Source organism: Erpetoichthys calabaricus, chromosome 8 (assembly GCF_900747795.2).
Source record: "Erpetoichthys calabaricus chromosome 8, fErpCal1.3, whole genome shotgun sequence".
NCBI lineage: Eukaryota > Metazoa > Chordata > Cladistia > Polypteriformes > Polypteridae > Erpetoichthys > Erpetoichthys calabaricus.
In genome coordinates, this window is record NC_041401.2 from 152114458 (window position 1) to 152130760 (window position 16303).

The 16303-nt window shown below is 39.9% G+C and overlaps 1 protein-coding gene across 3 annotated transcripts in view; it reads left to right on the forward strand.

Moving 5' to 3' along the window:
• The window catches only part of dnah7 (dynein, axonemal, heavy chain 7), a 496694-nt gene that overhangs the window by 113811 nt on the left and 366580 nt on the right, over nucleotides 1–16303 (forward strand). For all 3 annotated transcript variants that reach the window (XM_051930473.1, XM_051930475.1, XM_051930474.1), the window contains exons 20-22: nucleotides 2525–2723; nucleotides 12374–12514; nucleotides 12601–12813. In XM_051930473.1, coding sequence (XP_051786433.1) covers nucleotides 2525–2723; nucleotides 12374–12514; nucleotides 12601–12813 — 553 coding nt within the window. The remainder of the gene's footprint in view (nucleotides 1–2524; nucleotides 2724–12373; nucleotides 12515–12600; nucleotides 12814–16303) is intronic.

The following is a 16303-nucleotide window of genomic DNA, read 5'->3' on the forward strand; positions in this document are numbered from 1 at the left end:
GTTTTCAGCAGTGTATATTTTTACCTGCCAAATGTCAATCTGCTAAATGTCAATCACACACAGTAGCATAGTGCTTACCACCATTGCTTCACGGCTTCTGAAGAATAAGTTTGAGTTTTGTCTTCATCACTGCTCTGTCTATTGCTGGATTGCAAGCTCTTTGAGCCCCTTACAAAATTGGTGGGTTTTCTATGAAGATATTCTGCATTTGTGGCTGCTATTTTGCCGGCTGTCTTTGTAGAATTTATTCATGACAATTCAAGACAATTTAATTTTATTTAAAAATGAAGACAAGGTATACAACCACTCTTTATGTGACATAGTTATTCTGCTGGGTCTCTGGCAACTTTTTACTTTAAATTAAATATCTTAGTTACTTTTGATAAAGAAGGTATGAAGAAGCACACATGCAAAACACACAAGAAAAAGTGTTAAAGAAAGTACTTGCATGATGACATAATGCAAAGTCCAATGAAAGCAAGCTGAGCTGTTTGGAATACAAGAATCCAGCTTTGTTCTTTTTCTTGTACACATTAATAAGTTAAACTTTTTTCCTGTATGATTTATCTGTCCTTTTGGTAATCTTACTCAAGTCAAGATCAACCCTAGAAGCAAAAATTTTGTTCTTCATTTAATTTTATAATCAGAAAATAATTATTAACTTACCTTTGATGTACAGAAGTCAGTGCTGCCTTTATCTGTAACTATTTAAGGCTGCTAGACACGGCTCATTTATTGGTACTCTTCCACTCAGTGCTTTTTAACCCTTGATGAACCAATGACCTTGTTCACTGAAGCTGGATTTTTGTTGCTGTTACAATGAAAAATGGAGCTGCCATTCTGTCATAAAATGACAGAAAATGTATGTGATATTAAAAAGATTACTATTAAAATTCATTACCTATTTGCAGATCCATGGTTTGCACAAAATACCCATTTAAATGGTTTAAATATATTTATGACTTCTTAAGACTAATATTAATGTTTTTGCAAATTGCAGTCTTTTTGGTAAATATGCCCACAATCAGACCTTACTTTGTAAGGAACAGTATTTTGAATTCTGATACTATTAATATATATATATATATATATATATATATATATATATATATATATATATATACTTATAATGTATTTTAAAATATTAATATAAAATATCTTCATTCATTTTTTTTTTAATTAGCACTTTTAACCAAGGATTCATATACGTTACCATGGTTGTTCAGTAGCTTATTGTTAATTATAGTAAATGGGAATTCAGTTAGGTTTTATTTTAGCCTACTAAAGAGCGCTGTGAGCATGTTTATGAATACCTTATGGAAATGCATTTTGTGCAAAGGGAGATGAAAACGTCTAGTCAACAAGGCTCCCCTAAAGCGATGAAAATTTTATGAATGTTTACAAAAAAAAAAACACTAAATGAAAATCCTGTGGATATTTCTATTACAGCAAATATTTTAGTGTAAAGGAAAATATGTGTTTGAATATATGCTACTGATGATAGATTGTAATGCTGCCTCTGACAAAATATGCAACCAATAGATAAGTAGATACACAAACAGATATATAAGGCCTTATATGTTTGAAGAATGTGTTTGATGATGGGTAGTGTGTGTCTATTTTAGGATAACCCTTCCATGATAAAACAGCCTTCTAGAAAGCTAAAATTCTTTCCGAATAACATTTAATTTCAAAGGCATGAGAAAAAGAAAGCAATGCAAGCAAACTTAATAATACCATCCTGACCAATAAGTCCATCCATCCATCCATTATCCAACCCGCTATATCCTAACTACAGGGTCACAGGGGTCTGCTGGAGCCAATCCCAGCCAACACAGGGCGCAAGGCAGGAAACAAACCCTGGGCAGGGCAGCCCACCGCAGGGCACACACATCAAGCACACACTAGGGACAATTTAGGTGATAATTTAGATCTTTGGACCGTGGGAGGAAACTGGAGTACCCAGAGGAAACCCACGCAGGGAGGACCCGGGAAGCGAACCCGGGTCTCCTAACTGCGAGGCAGCAGCGCTACCCACTACACCACCATGCCACCTGACCAATAAGTCTCATCTCTATATTTGCCTTATTTTAAGCAGGGAATGGGGACGAGGTGTTAGGTCTCCCACTTGCCTATCCAAAAAATATATTACAGTTTGCATCAAACCATTCTGTGGGTAAAATAAAGTAAAAGAAAAAAGTGCTTCAGTGCTATTTTGAAATGTAACCTTTGTCAAATGTCCCTTATTCTCTTGACTACAGAAATACGAGGGCAGCAGTGTGATACTTAACTGAAAATAAAGTCATGAAAAATTTTTTGTGTGATGATGGATGCCTGGTTAGGCTACACAATGGCAGTAAGAAGATGTAGTAAATAGATGAATAGATGGATGTTTAATTTGCATTAAATATTCAAAGTGTCTGGGACTACAATACAGCAGAATCCAGCTCATATAAGATGGAAATGTTTTCCTACATTAAGCAGTCTATATTGATACTGAAGCTGTTTTCTTCTGTATTTTCAGGGTGCAGCCCCATCTAAAGAAGTGCTTTGAAGGCATTGCTAAAGTGGAATTTACAGATGTTCTTGATATCACCCACATAAAAAGCAGTGAGGGTGAGGTGGTGGAACTCATTGACATAATTTCCACATCTAAAGCCCGAGGACAGGTGGAGAAATGGCTTCTGGAGCTTGAGTCAGGAATGCTGCAGTCCTTGCACAAGGTAATGTTTTTGAGAAAACTTTTTATTATTGTTTTGTGTCACATACTAATAGGGTAATTCAGTTTCACAGTGCTACCATTCTTGGCTAAAGTGTTACCTCTATGAAATCCAGTGTACACTTACCGTACTGTCCATAGACTTTCTTTTAGTCTGGCAAGTCCAAACAGGAGAGAGATGATCAAGCGTTTGAAGTACAGTACTTATGAGACCTGATTCTCTGGTTAAATCCTTTGTACCTGGTACTTGGCCACCAACATTTTTGTGAAGGATCCTAGTTTGAATCAGCTCAAGGTGTGAGTGAGTGAGGATGGTGTTGTCTACGACCCCAAGTGAGCAGGAAAAAGATCACTGGATCCAAAAGGAATGAATTGTGGAACACTAGTGTTGGTAGCAGGAGTGTTGAAGGGCAGTAAAGAAATAAAAACAACCTGCAGTAAAATTCATGTGAGGGAGAGATGAAGAGACACTACATTTCACAATGTATTAGGCTGTCACTACCAGTAATGATAAAATGTCAGCTGAATATAACCACAATCACCTAACGTGAAGATCTCTCAACATACTGTATTGTCATATAGTACAACGAGTAAAGGACAGTATTAAAAGATATTTCAACGTCATCATTGAATACTCAACACTAAAAGCAGAAATAGAAATGAATATTTGTAAAGTTCCAGTTTCTGTTCAGTGGGCAAAGTTCTAAATCATATTGTGCCTAAGTATATGATGTGATTCATGATAATGATGGCAACTACTCCAAAACAACCAATGGGTTACTTGAAAGGAGTCCCAAGGTGACAGTAAAAAGTTCAGGCTGCGCATGCATACCTGACCAAAAGTATACCAAGACCACTGCAGAGGGGCGGCACGGTGGCGCAGTGGGTAGCGCTGCTGCCTCGCAGTTGGTAGACCTGGGGACCTGGGTTCACTTCCCGGGTCCTCCCTGCGTGGAGTTTGCATGTTCTCCCCGTGTCTGCGTGGGTTTCCTCCGGGCGCTCCGGTTTCCTCCCACATTCCAAAGACATGCAGGTTAGGTGGATTGGCGATTCTAAATTGGCCCTAGTGTGTGCTTGGTGTGTGGGTGTGTTTGTGTGTGTCCTGCGGTAGGTTGGCACCCTGCCCAGGATTGGTTCCCTGCCTTGTGCCCTGTGTTGGCTGGGATTGGCTCCAGCAGACCCCCGTGACCCTGTGTTCGGATTCAGCGGGTTGGAAAATGGATGGATGGATGGACCACTGCAGAGTGGAAGGGCCTGCCCAAGCAACCCAGAAAGAGTCAAGTGACGCCAGACACAAAGAACATTTCACATATTTTAGAAATAAATATTTTTGTAGATAAAAAAAAATTGCTTTTATAATTTCAGAGAGAACTGGAAAATTTTGATTATGATGACTCAGTTGAATTTGTTATAAACATTTTAGCAATACGTTATTTTCAAGGCAAGTTTGCTATTTATTACCTTTTTGCCCAACAGCATTTTCTGGTGGGAGGTGGGAGCCAGTGCCCCACTTGCCTTTTCTGCAGAGACACAACTAACAGATTGTAAGAGAGACTCCCAGACTATTTAGGAGTATTAATATAAAAAGAGTTTCATCCTTTTTAAATCAAGTTAAGTCAGGTCAGGTTAAATTTAGAAACATACATTGGATTCAAGGAGTGAAAGGATTTAGGTCCTCACACGCACTGAGTTCATTGAATGGACACAACAGATATCTGGAAAGCACAAATCAGCACCAGTTCCACTGAGTGTATTGTTCTCGGTGAAGAGCTCTTTCAGCCAATGTTCCTCCAAGGATTTCTCTTGATAACAGTAAAAACGCAATGCAGTATTACTTCTAAGAAAAGGCTGTACAAAGGCATTGGAGCCAGTGTAATTTAGAAAGATTATTCCCCTCAAATGGTACTAGAGATTTGATGCAGAATCAATACAACATTTGGGTTTCTGTCCTAAGTGGCATTGACAAACCCACATGGCCAGGTTATGACCGCCCAAGTCCTCCTAATCCTAATTTAGTTCCTTAACAGTGTCTATCTTTTGGATGGACTCCAAAGGTAGTAATTGATGAGCTCTTCCTTTGGCATTCATTGTTAGAACATTAGAACAATCTACACAAGAACAGGCCATTCAGGCCAACAAAGCTTGCAACTGGTATCCATTTAATTCTTCTAAAATAACATCAAGTGCAGTTTTGAAAGTCCCTGAAGTCCTACTGTCTACCACACTACTTGGTATCTTACTCCATGTATCTGTGGTTCCCTGTGTAATGAACAAATCTTCTTAATGTGTGTGTGAAATTTTCCCTTAGCAAGTTTTCAGATGTGTTTCCTTGTTCTTGATGAACTCATTTTAAAATAAGTCTCAATCCACCGTACTAATTCCCTTCATAATTTTAAACATTTGAATCATGTCTCCTCTTAATCTTTTTTTTTTCAATTCTTTTAATCTTTCCTCGTAATTCATCCCCTGCAGCCCTGGAATCAACCTACTACACACAGTACCCCAGGTCAGACCTCACTGGTGCATCATAAAGCATGAGCATAACCTTCTTGGATTGTGCTAACCTAACTTTCTGTTAGCCTTCTTAATGGCTTCTGATCCCTGTCTGGCAGTTGATAATGTTGAGTCCTAGGTGTACTTTTGGTTTTCAGACCTCTCCTTGTGTATTCAAACCTCACATTGTTACTTCCTACATGTAATATTTTACATTTACTTACATTAAATTTCATCTGCCATAAATCTGCCCAAGCCTGTATGCTATCCAAGTCCCACTGTAATGATTTAACAGACTCCAGAAGATCTACCAATCCACCTAGCTTGGTATCATCTGCAAACTTAATCAGCTTGTTACTTATATTCTTACCCAAATCATTTGTATAAATTAAAAATAGCAATGACCCTAGCACTGACCCCGCCAGAACACCACTCTTAATATCAGCCAATTCTGATAAGGTTTCTCGCACCATAACCCTCTGCTTCCTGTGCCTGTGCTAGTTCTGCACCTATCTACATATGACAATAGGAACTCACATTTCTTTTAATCTGATGCCCAACCTCTCATGTGGCACCTTACCAAATGCTTTCTGAAAGTCAAGATACATAATATTATATGCTCCACTTTGATCATATCCTTTTTATTGCTTATTCATAGAATTCCAGCATGTTGATAAAACATGATCTCCCTCTCCTGAACCCATACTGTCTGTTCAGTAAAACTCCTCTTCTTTTAATGTGTTGCTCAATCTTAACCTTAAAAATTTCTTCCACTAATTTTCCTGTGATGCATGTTAAGCTTACTGGCCTATAGTTGCTTGGATCTGCCTGGTCACCCTTTTTACATAACAGGATATTTGTGATTTTCCAGTCCTTCAAGTGCCCAGTGACTTCCTAAAAATATGTGTCAAGGATTTGTATATGTACTCGCTAACCTCTTTAAGAACTCAAGGATAAATATTGTCTAGTCCTGGTGATTTGTTTGATTTTCTGCCTATTTAATCTGAGCAGTACTTCTCCCTGTACAATTTCCAAATCACTTTTACCGCTGGGTGGTTATCTTCTACTCACTTGCAAAAACCTCAGAAAAATGTGAGATTAGAGCATCTGCTATTTCACTATCTGTCTTTTCAAACTCCCCATTACTATTCCTGATTCACTGCACCTCTTCCTTGACTGTTCTTTTACTACTAAAATACTCAAAGAATCTCTTTGGGTCATCTTTCAACTTATCTGCTATATTCCTCTCTAACTGTCTTTTAGCCTCACTAATATCCTTCTTAATAGTTGCCCTCACGTTCTTATATGCCTTACGATTCACATTAGCGTTATTAGTCTTATAAGCCTTATACAGCTGTTTTTTCCTTTATAGCTTCTTTTTCAACTCTTTATTAACCCACTGCAGAGTTTTTAAAAATTTCCTACCAATTCCAAATGTGGGAATGTGCCTGTCATGCATTACATGTAAAACTTTTTTAAACCTATTTCACTGCTCCTCGACTGTATCTACGCTTAAAAGCTTATCTCAGTTTAACCTCCTTAGACTTTGCCACATCTGCTCAACATTTGTCCTACCAAAGTTAAGCTTTATAGTTTTAGTCTTAGCATTACATTCACTTGACCCAAATGGTTCAATCACCTCTACACCTTCAATTCTGTCCTGATTATTACAAAATGCTAAATCTAGATAGGCTTCACCCCGCATCAGTGCTTTAACATACTGTTTTAAAAAACAGTCACTGAATACGTTTAAAACCCCCCGCTCTTATGCTCAGTTATTTGCAAGAATATCCCAGTAGTAGTTAAAGTCCTCCATGACTATAATATCCCCCTGTAAACTTGTTTTTTTAATATTACCAAAAAGATGTGCATTGAAATTATTCTATGCATTGGGTGGTCTATAACACACTGATAAAACAAGACCTATTTTCCTAATGCTTTCCAGATGAATCCACATGTCCTAATTAAGATGGGGCTCATCATCCGACTGAATAAGACTTGCTTTTAAATTCTTTTTGACATAAACAGCAATCTCACTTCCTTTTCTGTTCTGTGTATCCTTCCAAAAATTTGTATCCCTCTATGTTATTTAGCCAGGTTTCCGTTATTGCTATAATATCATAATTATGCTCTGCTGCATACAACTGTAACTCGCTTGTTATATTTCTGATACTTCTAGCATTAAGGCAAGTTATTTTTAATGTGTTGCTCATGTTACTTTTTTATTTAAATGTTGGGTTAGAATTTACATTACTATGCATTTTTATTTTTACACTATTGTTTGTCCTTTATGTACAGTTCTAAACCTGGCCTGTCCTAACCTCCTGCCACCCATACCCAAGTTTAAACAATCCTTGACTAACCTACTCATAAGCATCCCGAATACATTGGTGCCACTCGTTGTAACCCGTCATGGTGTACAGGTCCCATCTGTTCAAAAAGAAGTCCCAATGCCACATAAACTTATACCCTTCTACCCAACACCAAAATCTGAGCCATGCATTAAGCCTTCTAATCTCCTCAGTCTTACCTGGACTGACTCATGGCACAGGAAGAACTTCTGAGAAGATTGCCTTGTCAGTTCATCTCCTCTGGCTGGCACCTAACTCTTTAAATTTGGATTGCAGAATTGACATACTACCCTTATATATGTCATTTGTTCGAACATGGACAAGGATCACTGGATCCACCCCTGCTCTGGCCAAAAGTCTATCAAGCCTTCCAGAGAGGTCTCCCACCTGTGCACCTGGAAGGCAACATGCCATGTGAGACTCTCTGTCTCTGGAGAAACCTGCACTTCAGTCCCCTTAACCATTGAATTCCCAACTATCACTACCTCTCTCTTTCTGGGAACTGTTTTAGAGGTGGTCCATTGGAACTCCCCATGTCTGCTTACCACCTCAGAATCTTCAGAGACACTATCCAGCTTCACAAGGACCTAAAAACAGTTTGTTATTCTGAATTCTGTGTTTGATGCTCTTCACTTTGTGCCTTGTGACCCACCTATCTCTACCTCTCTGGTCTGAAGTTTCCTCCTGTGCCCCCTTAGTGGTGCGCACTATCTCTCTCTAAAGGACACCTGGGCCAGGTCTGCCAATTCTCTACTACAATGTAGGCTAGCCATCTCCTCCTCCAGTACAGTGACCCTGAGCTTGAGGTACTGGTTTAGCTGGCATTTCCCACAGATGTAACCCTCATAGAAGTCTGGCTCCTCCAAGCTATCCTCTAAAAAGTCCGGCATCCAACAGGACTTGCAATCTACTGGCATCATTATTAAAATTTGAATTACTTAATGTTTTTATTTTATTAAATTTAAATCATTTAACTTAAATGGTAAAACTAAAAAAAAATTAAGCCAAAAAAATTAGATTGTAGTACTGCTACAGTGATTTTACACCTTCTGTCCCTTCTGTAGTATTCTCCACTTCGATTGCCTTGCTGTTTTTTCTTTCTATGAGGTTTACTTTTCTCTGTATTTTCTCCTGCCTTTAGTTCCTCTTATTCCTTACTTAAAAGCTTTCCACTTGCCCCATTGGTTTTCCTTCATATTAATGAACCCTTAAACTGTTGCCCTCATGGCTGTTACATGTTCCCAGCATTCTTTTGACCCATTTTCTGAGCACATTGTCAGAAATTAACGCAACACGTGCACAAGTTGCAGTACCAGCAAAAATATAGGGGTTTTGTGGGTTCAATTTTTGGCATGTGATGTCAGCATCATTGTTTAGTATGTGACGGCAAGTTGAAATACTGCTCCAACAGGATAAATCTGCATGCTTCGATGTTTAATGAATGGTTTGATGTCGTAAGGCAAGTCGTCAAACTTAAACGCTGACATGCAAATGTATTCAGGGTGTTTTTTTCATCCATTTCTAGCATAAGCAATACTGTACATGCGTTGCGTTTTCCCTATCGTATTGACTTGATATCTTTTAAAGGTCTCATGTACCATCTTCTGTGTTGCTGTTGCCATCTTTTTTACATTCGCAACAGCATCAGAATGCAATGAATTTTTATCTTTAACATCTTTCTTCCCTCAACTCACAACACAGTGAAACAGAACGTTGTTTTCTCACTGTGATAATGGTGGAATCTTCCAGATTTACTTAAAGTACACGTGCAAGTATAGATAGTACATTGCTTGCATAGCAACAGTGTCCTAAAGTGCACACGTTGTGTAGTGTTAAGTCTATCCCAGGCCTTAACTGCTCTACTTTCCTGACTGCTAAGAACTGTTCAATTTAGAAAATCTTGCTTACTGAATATCTGCTGCTAGTTAATTTCTTACTGTCTTATCTACTCCTACAGCTGCTTGTGCCTGAATGGGATCTTAATGCTAGCTGCCTGCCTACATACCGCAGAGCCCTTCTCTTTACTGTTTTGAAGTCAGCCGCTGCCCCTTTACCCCCACTAAGGAATCATTGTTTCTGTTACTTACTATGATGCTGGTTACTTACTTATAGAGATGCCAGTATTAAATACTGCTGCTTATTGTCCTGCCTCACCAACGCTAGTTTGAATACAAATAAAGAGTACAAGCACAAGTAACTTTTCCAAACACTCAGTTGCTTTTGCTCCTGAGCAGGTGAAAAAAATGCAAGAAAACCCCTCTAAAGGGGGAAAAAAGCTTTAAAAGCTCCTGCATGGTTTCTTAGCGGCAACCAAAACACAATCTTTTTCTTCTTCTCTTTCAGCTTAAATCAGTTCTTTAAAGCTTGTAATGTTTTTCATTTATCCCTGCTTCCCTAATCCATATTTGCAGTAGATTTGTCTGCTTATTACCAGCATTGAATAGGCTGCTGAGCAGGGAATCCTATCAACGTTTGCCAATTAATTTGATCTAATAACATGATCCATTCCTTTGGTGGAATTCTGTATCAAAGAATATAGCTTTCTTTTCCCAAAACCCAAACTGTTAACATGTTCACTTTAAAATTTAACTGCATTAATTTGTTTTTCCCCATAAATTCTTCACCATGGCTTTCTTTACTGACTTCTTTTTTCGGTTCTATCTTGCTAAAGTTGTAGGCACCTTCCTGAATACATCCTGGGAATGCTTCCTAGTAGTTACTTTATGAACTACTATTCCGGATGTGCTCCAGGTGCCTCCAAATGAGCTCCTGCCGGCACTCCCTGGTGTGGCGGAAGTGCCGGCTGTGCACCCGGAAGCACTCCGGGTGTCCCTGGTCTTCTTTCCCCCAGCATTTCCGGGTGTGGAGGAAGTGCTGAGGCCCAAGGCTCCTCTGGCATTTGGGTGCCCCCTGGCGGTGACCATGAGCCTCTATAGGATTGAGCTTCCAAGATCCTTTCCCGTGGTCCCCATAGTCACCAGGGCAGTCGCCCCCCTCGTGGTCTGGAGTAGGCGTCATCCCTCCTCTGGTCCTTCCGGGCGTCCTGGCTGGGTACCACCCCCAGCCGCTCGGCACACTTGCAACAATCTTTCAACACAATAGCAACACTAACATTCTTCTTTTACATCATATATGATATCTCTTCTCTGCCCTTTAACTCTTTCCAACTGAGGTTTAATTTTCCTTAGTCAGAATAACATCTAATTTGAATTTATCGTCTTGCTGGGCTATCTAAAGATGGTTTGTCATGTCCATCTTCTTGCTTAATTTAACATTCCATGAACTTTCGATGATTGAGATCAATGATACATCAGGATCCAATGTTGCAGTGGCCTGTGGTGGATGCTGCTTTTCTGCTTTTTTTCCCCCAACAATAGCAGCTAATTTGGATTGATCCTCTTGTTAGCCATCTAAAGATGGTTTTCCCATTCCATCTTTGGAAGGCCTCCTTGCTTTCATTTTACAATTTAATTTTGGGGTTGAGTTTAGGTGGAGGGGTTTTAGGGGATATTGTTACTGATTACAGTGATATTTCTACTGTAATTTTTTTGTTGTCTGGGCCATCAAACTACTGTATACACTTGATCTTCATGCTGTTTATAATTGGTCCCCTGATTTTGTCATTTATATTGTTGGTTATTAATGAACATCTGATAACAAAATATATATACATCTATCAACTGTCCAGAAGATGAATGGACTGGAGAAAGGGTGGCCTGGTTGTTCCAGCATAGTGTTTTGTCACATTACTCTCGCTAGGAAAATGGACCAGAATGGACTGCATAGACCTGATTATCTCCTCTCTGATTCAGCACTGATGGCTCAGTGTGCTTGCTTGTTATGTCTGTGTCTGAGCCAAGTGTAAGAAAAGTACCAAAGCATGAATATGAATTGACCTAATTTAATTTGTACAAGGTTATTATTCAGAGATAAGGAGCATCAAAGCAGTCAACCTGGAACCCCAGGACTAAGAAAGTGTGTCACTCACTTCACACTCACACTGGGCAAATTCTGAGTCACTAATCAATCTAACATGCAAGTCATCCGAATGTGGGAGGAAAACCTGAAAAAAAAAAACTGCACACAGTGAATAGGTTGAATTCAAACCCAGCCTCCTGCAACTCTGAACATTTGTAATGGTAATTAATGCATATTGTTACAAAAATTGTTTGAGTGGCTGCTGCAAACCATTAATTATGATTTTAATGCTGACTTTAATTGAGGAAGATGGGTTTGGTGCATGCCATAAAAAGTGCAAAGTCAGGATGTTTTCTGATGTGATTTTTCTGACAATTTTAACACAGAACATGGCTGCACTTCTACTATAATAACTGAATAACAGAGCACTGCAGTATCTAAAAAATGTGTATTACATTCTTTTCTTCTGAAGGTGCATTCATTAGCACAATTGGTGCCTAGAGTTGGTTAAACAGTTCAGCAGGAAAAATGAAATTGCTAAGAAAAATATTAGTAAGATAATTGATTCACATACCCCAACAAGAACCTGTTTTATTTAGTGTGGAGTTTGCTCTTTTTTGATTCTTCTGTTTTTGAAAAGAAGAAGGGAAGAAGGCATTGGCCCTCACCATTATTTACAGTAGTTGACCTCATTCTATGAAATGCAAAACAGTGCAGCCATTTTCCTAATCCTTAATGAAGTTCAAGTCCTCAGTTTCCATATTGCGGTGTTGAGCCATGTGGTCAGAGTTCTTGGATAGAACCATCATCTTTTGTATGAAGTGCAGCATCTTAGGGAATAGTGTCAGGAACAGCAGTAGGCTTATAAAATTTCTAAACTTCCTGTTCCTAGGTTATTGGAGAAGCCATTGAAGCTTATCCCAAAAATATTCGAATCAACTGGGTTCGTGAATGGCCAGGACAAACTGTTCTGTGTGTCTCACAAACATATTGGACAAAGGACATCCACCGTTCCATCAAAGAAGGTCACAAGGTAAATCATTCTGGAAGAAACCTCATACTTAAAGGCACATTATATATTCTTGTTTGAACAATTGATTTTACTCTATTCTTTAACAGGCACTACAGGAATACTTGGAGCTTAATAACAAGCAAATAGATGATATTGTGACATTAGTTAGAGGTAAACTGTCTAAGCAAAATCGTGTCACCCTTGGAGCATTGGTTGTATTGGATGTTCATGCCAGGGATGTTCTAGCAGCCCTGGTTAAGAAGAAAGTCAGTGATGAAAATGATTTTGAATGGCTCAGCCAACTTCGCTACTATTGGGAGGTACAGTATGGTTTAAATGCATTTATACAACGTATTCTGTGAATTTTGAAAAAAAAAATACAGTGATACTCTTATACTTAAACAAGCTGACATTTCTGAACTTAGGTAATGTAGTTATAAAAGCTTTAAGATTTTTTTTAAATTATAAAAATAATAAAACAAAAACAAATTTAAATAGCACTACAGTAGTACTTGGGCCTACACTTGGGCCTCAGTTTTAAATGATAGACTAGATGGCTTCTGTTTCTGTGTGGAGTATATATGTACAGTATATATGTATGATTAGACATACAGGAATCAAAGGAAATATATAGCAGATGAGGAGAGGAGGGGTAGGTGGGTGTAAGAGAGGGGTAAATTAGTAATATGAGGTTCATTGGTTGTAAGTCTTAAAGTCTTTTTTATTATTTGGATATTCTTCTTTTTAAACCTGCATATGCTGAGTTCATGTCCAAGTGTCTGTTAATGGCATTTTCATTTGATAACCATGGTTCAGCCAGCTCTCTGGCACCCTTATTATTTCACTCTTAGAATCTCACTTGCACTGGTCCCAGTTAAACGTGTTGACTTGGTATGTGCATATATGAGAAACTGTGGGTCATTCCTTCTGACAGCTTTGCAATGGTATTGTATACATGTTGCAAATGTTTTGGATGTTTGTCCTATGTATACAGCTGGGCATACACTGCATGAGATAGATAGATAGATAGATAGATAGATAGATAGATAGATAGATAGATAGATAGATAGATAGATAGATAGATAGATAGATAGATAGATAGATAGATAGATAGATTCAATCTATCTATCTATCTATCTATCTATCTATCTATCTATCTATCTATCTATCTATCTATCTATCTATCTATCTATCTATCTATCTATCTATCTTTCTTTCTTTCTTTCTTTCATTCATTCATTCATTCATTCATTCAATCTTTCATTCATTATTAATCCCAAGGGGAAATTCACATTCTCCAGCAGCAGTGTACTGATACAAAAAACAATATTAAATTAAAGATTGATAATAATGTAGGTAAAAACAGACAAAAACTTTTATAATGTTAACGTTTACCCCCCCGGGTGGAATTGAAGAGTCGCATAGTTTGGGGAAGGAACGATCTTCTCAGTCTGTCAGTGGAGCAGGACAGTGACAGCAGTCTGTCGCTGAAGTTGCTCCTCTGTCTGGAGATGATCCTGTTTAGTGGATGCAGTGGATTCTCCATAATTGATAGGAGCCTGCTTAGCGCCCGTCGCTCTGCCACAGATGTTAAACTGTCCAGCTCCATACCAACAATAGAGCCTGCCTTCCTCACCAGTTTGTCCAGGCGTGAGGCGTCTTTCTTCTTAATGCTGCCTCCCCAGCACACCACCGCGTAGAAAAGGGCGCTTGCCACAACCGTCTGATAGAACATCTGCAGCATCTTATTGCAGATGTTGAAGGACGCCAGCCTTCTAAGGAAGTATAACCGGCTCTGTCCTTTCTTACACAGAGCATCAGTATTGGCAGTCCAGTCTAATTTATCATCCAGCTGCACTCCTAGGTATTTATAGGTCTGCACCATCTGCACACAGTCACCTCTGATGGTCACGGGGTCCATGAGGGTCTGGGCCTCCTAAAATCCACCACCAGCTCCTTGGTTTTGCTGGTGTTCAGGTGTAGGTGGTTTGAGTCGCACCATCTAACAAAGTCATTGATGAGGTTCCTATACTCCTCCTCCTGCCCACTCCTGATGCAGCCCACAATAGCAGTGTCGTCAGCGAACTTTTGCACGTGACAAGACTCCAAGTTGTATTGGAAGTCCGATGTATATAGGCTGAACAGGACTGGAGAAAGTACAGTCCCCTGTGGCCCTCCTATGTTGCTGACCACAATGTCAGACATGCAGTTCCCAAGACGCACATACTGAGGTCTGTATTTAAGATAGTCCACGATCCATGCCACCAGGTATGAATCTACTCCCATCTTTGTCAGCTTGTCCCTAAGGAGCAGAGGTTGGATTGTGTTGAAGGCGCTAGAGAAGTCTAAAAACATAATTCTTACAGAACCAATGCCTCTGTTCAAGTGGGAGAGGGATCGGTGTAGCATGTAGATGATGGCATCCTCTGCTCCCACCTTCTCCTGATATGCAAATTGCAGAGGATCGAGGGCGTGTTGAACCTGTGGCCTCAGGTGGTGAAGCAGCAGCCTCTGCATGGTCTTCATCACATGTGATGTCAGAGCAACAGGCCGGAAGTCATTCAGCTCACTAGGATGTGATACCTTTGGGACTGGGGTGATGCAAGATGTTTTCCAAAGCCTCGGGACTCTCCCCTGTTCCAGGCTCAGGTTGAAGATGCGCTGTAGAGGACCCCCCAACTCCAATGCACAGACCTTCAGCAGTCGTGGTGTAGCGGTCAGGGGCCGCTAAGATTCACACCGTCAAAGATGACGGTGATTTATTTATTTTAATAGAAGAGATCCCAGGAACGTCCCCAGCCTTGGATCGACCCACACACACTCACAACAGAGACAATAAAGCACACTGGGAAAGGCAAACAATTACAAATATAATGACTCAAAATAATTAATGAAAACAGTAATACCACCCTTGACCCCTTCGGCGATATTACATATAAACACAAACACCACAAAGCAAAGTCCATATAAACCAAACCGGATGAAGATGAAAAGTGACCAAGTTAAGTCCAGCGTTCTGTATGTTGAAAGGGAGAAGGAAAAATACAGTCCTACCGGTAGTTACTGATGATGAGGATGAAATCAGATGGTTGATTCAGGAGCGCTCCACTCTTCCGGAAAACCACAGAATCCAACACAGTTCTCAGTGCACAGGTAGACAGATGATCCAGACCCCAACAAACGAATACAGTCCAGGACACAAAGATTAGAGTTCCAATAACCGCAGGCAGAAACAACAGATAACCGCAACACACACCGCACCAAAACAAAACAAACTTTTTCCTCCTCTCCTTTTGCCCTCTGCCCTCCTTTTAACTACCTGTGGCCACCTTTGACACCAGCAGCCCCAGCAAGGACTGCTGGGAGATGCAGTTCTTATAAAGTAGCACTGCTACAGTGGTGATGCTCCATCTGGACCCGCTGCTTTGCTGAAACGAAGTCTCCTCAGCTCTCTGCTCACCTGTGCTGTTGTAATTGTGGGTGGGGATGTCTCTCCTATGCTGGTATCAGCAGAAGGATGTGTGGAGGGTGCAGTACTCCGAGATGAGAGTGAGAGTGGGTTAGGGTGGTCAAACCTGTTAAAGAAGTTGTTCATTTGGTTTGCTCTCTTCACGTCTCTCTCGATGGTGGCAGCCCGCTTCGAGCTGCAGCCAGTGATGATCTTCATCCCATCCCACACTTCCCTCATGCTGTTATTTTGCAACTTCTGCTCCAGCTTTCTCCTGTACTGCTCCTTCGCCGCCCTGAGCTGGACTCGGAGTTTCTTCTGCACGCGCTTGAGCTCATGCTGATCACCGCCTTTAAAAGCCC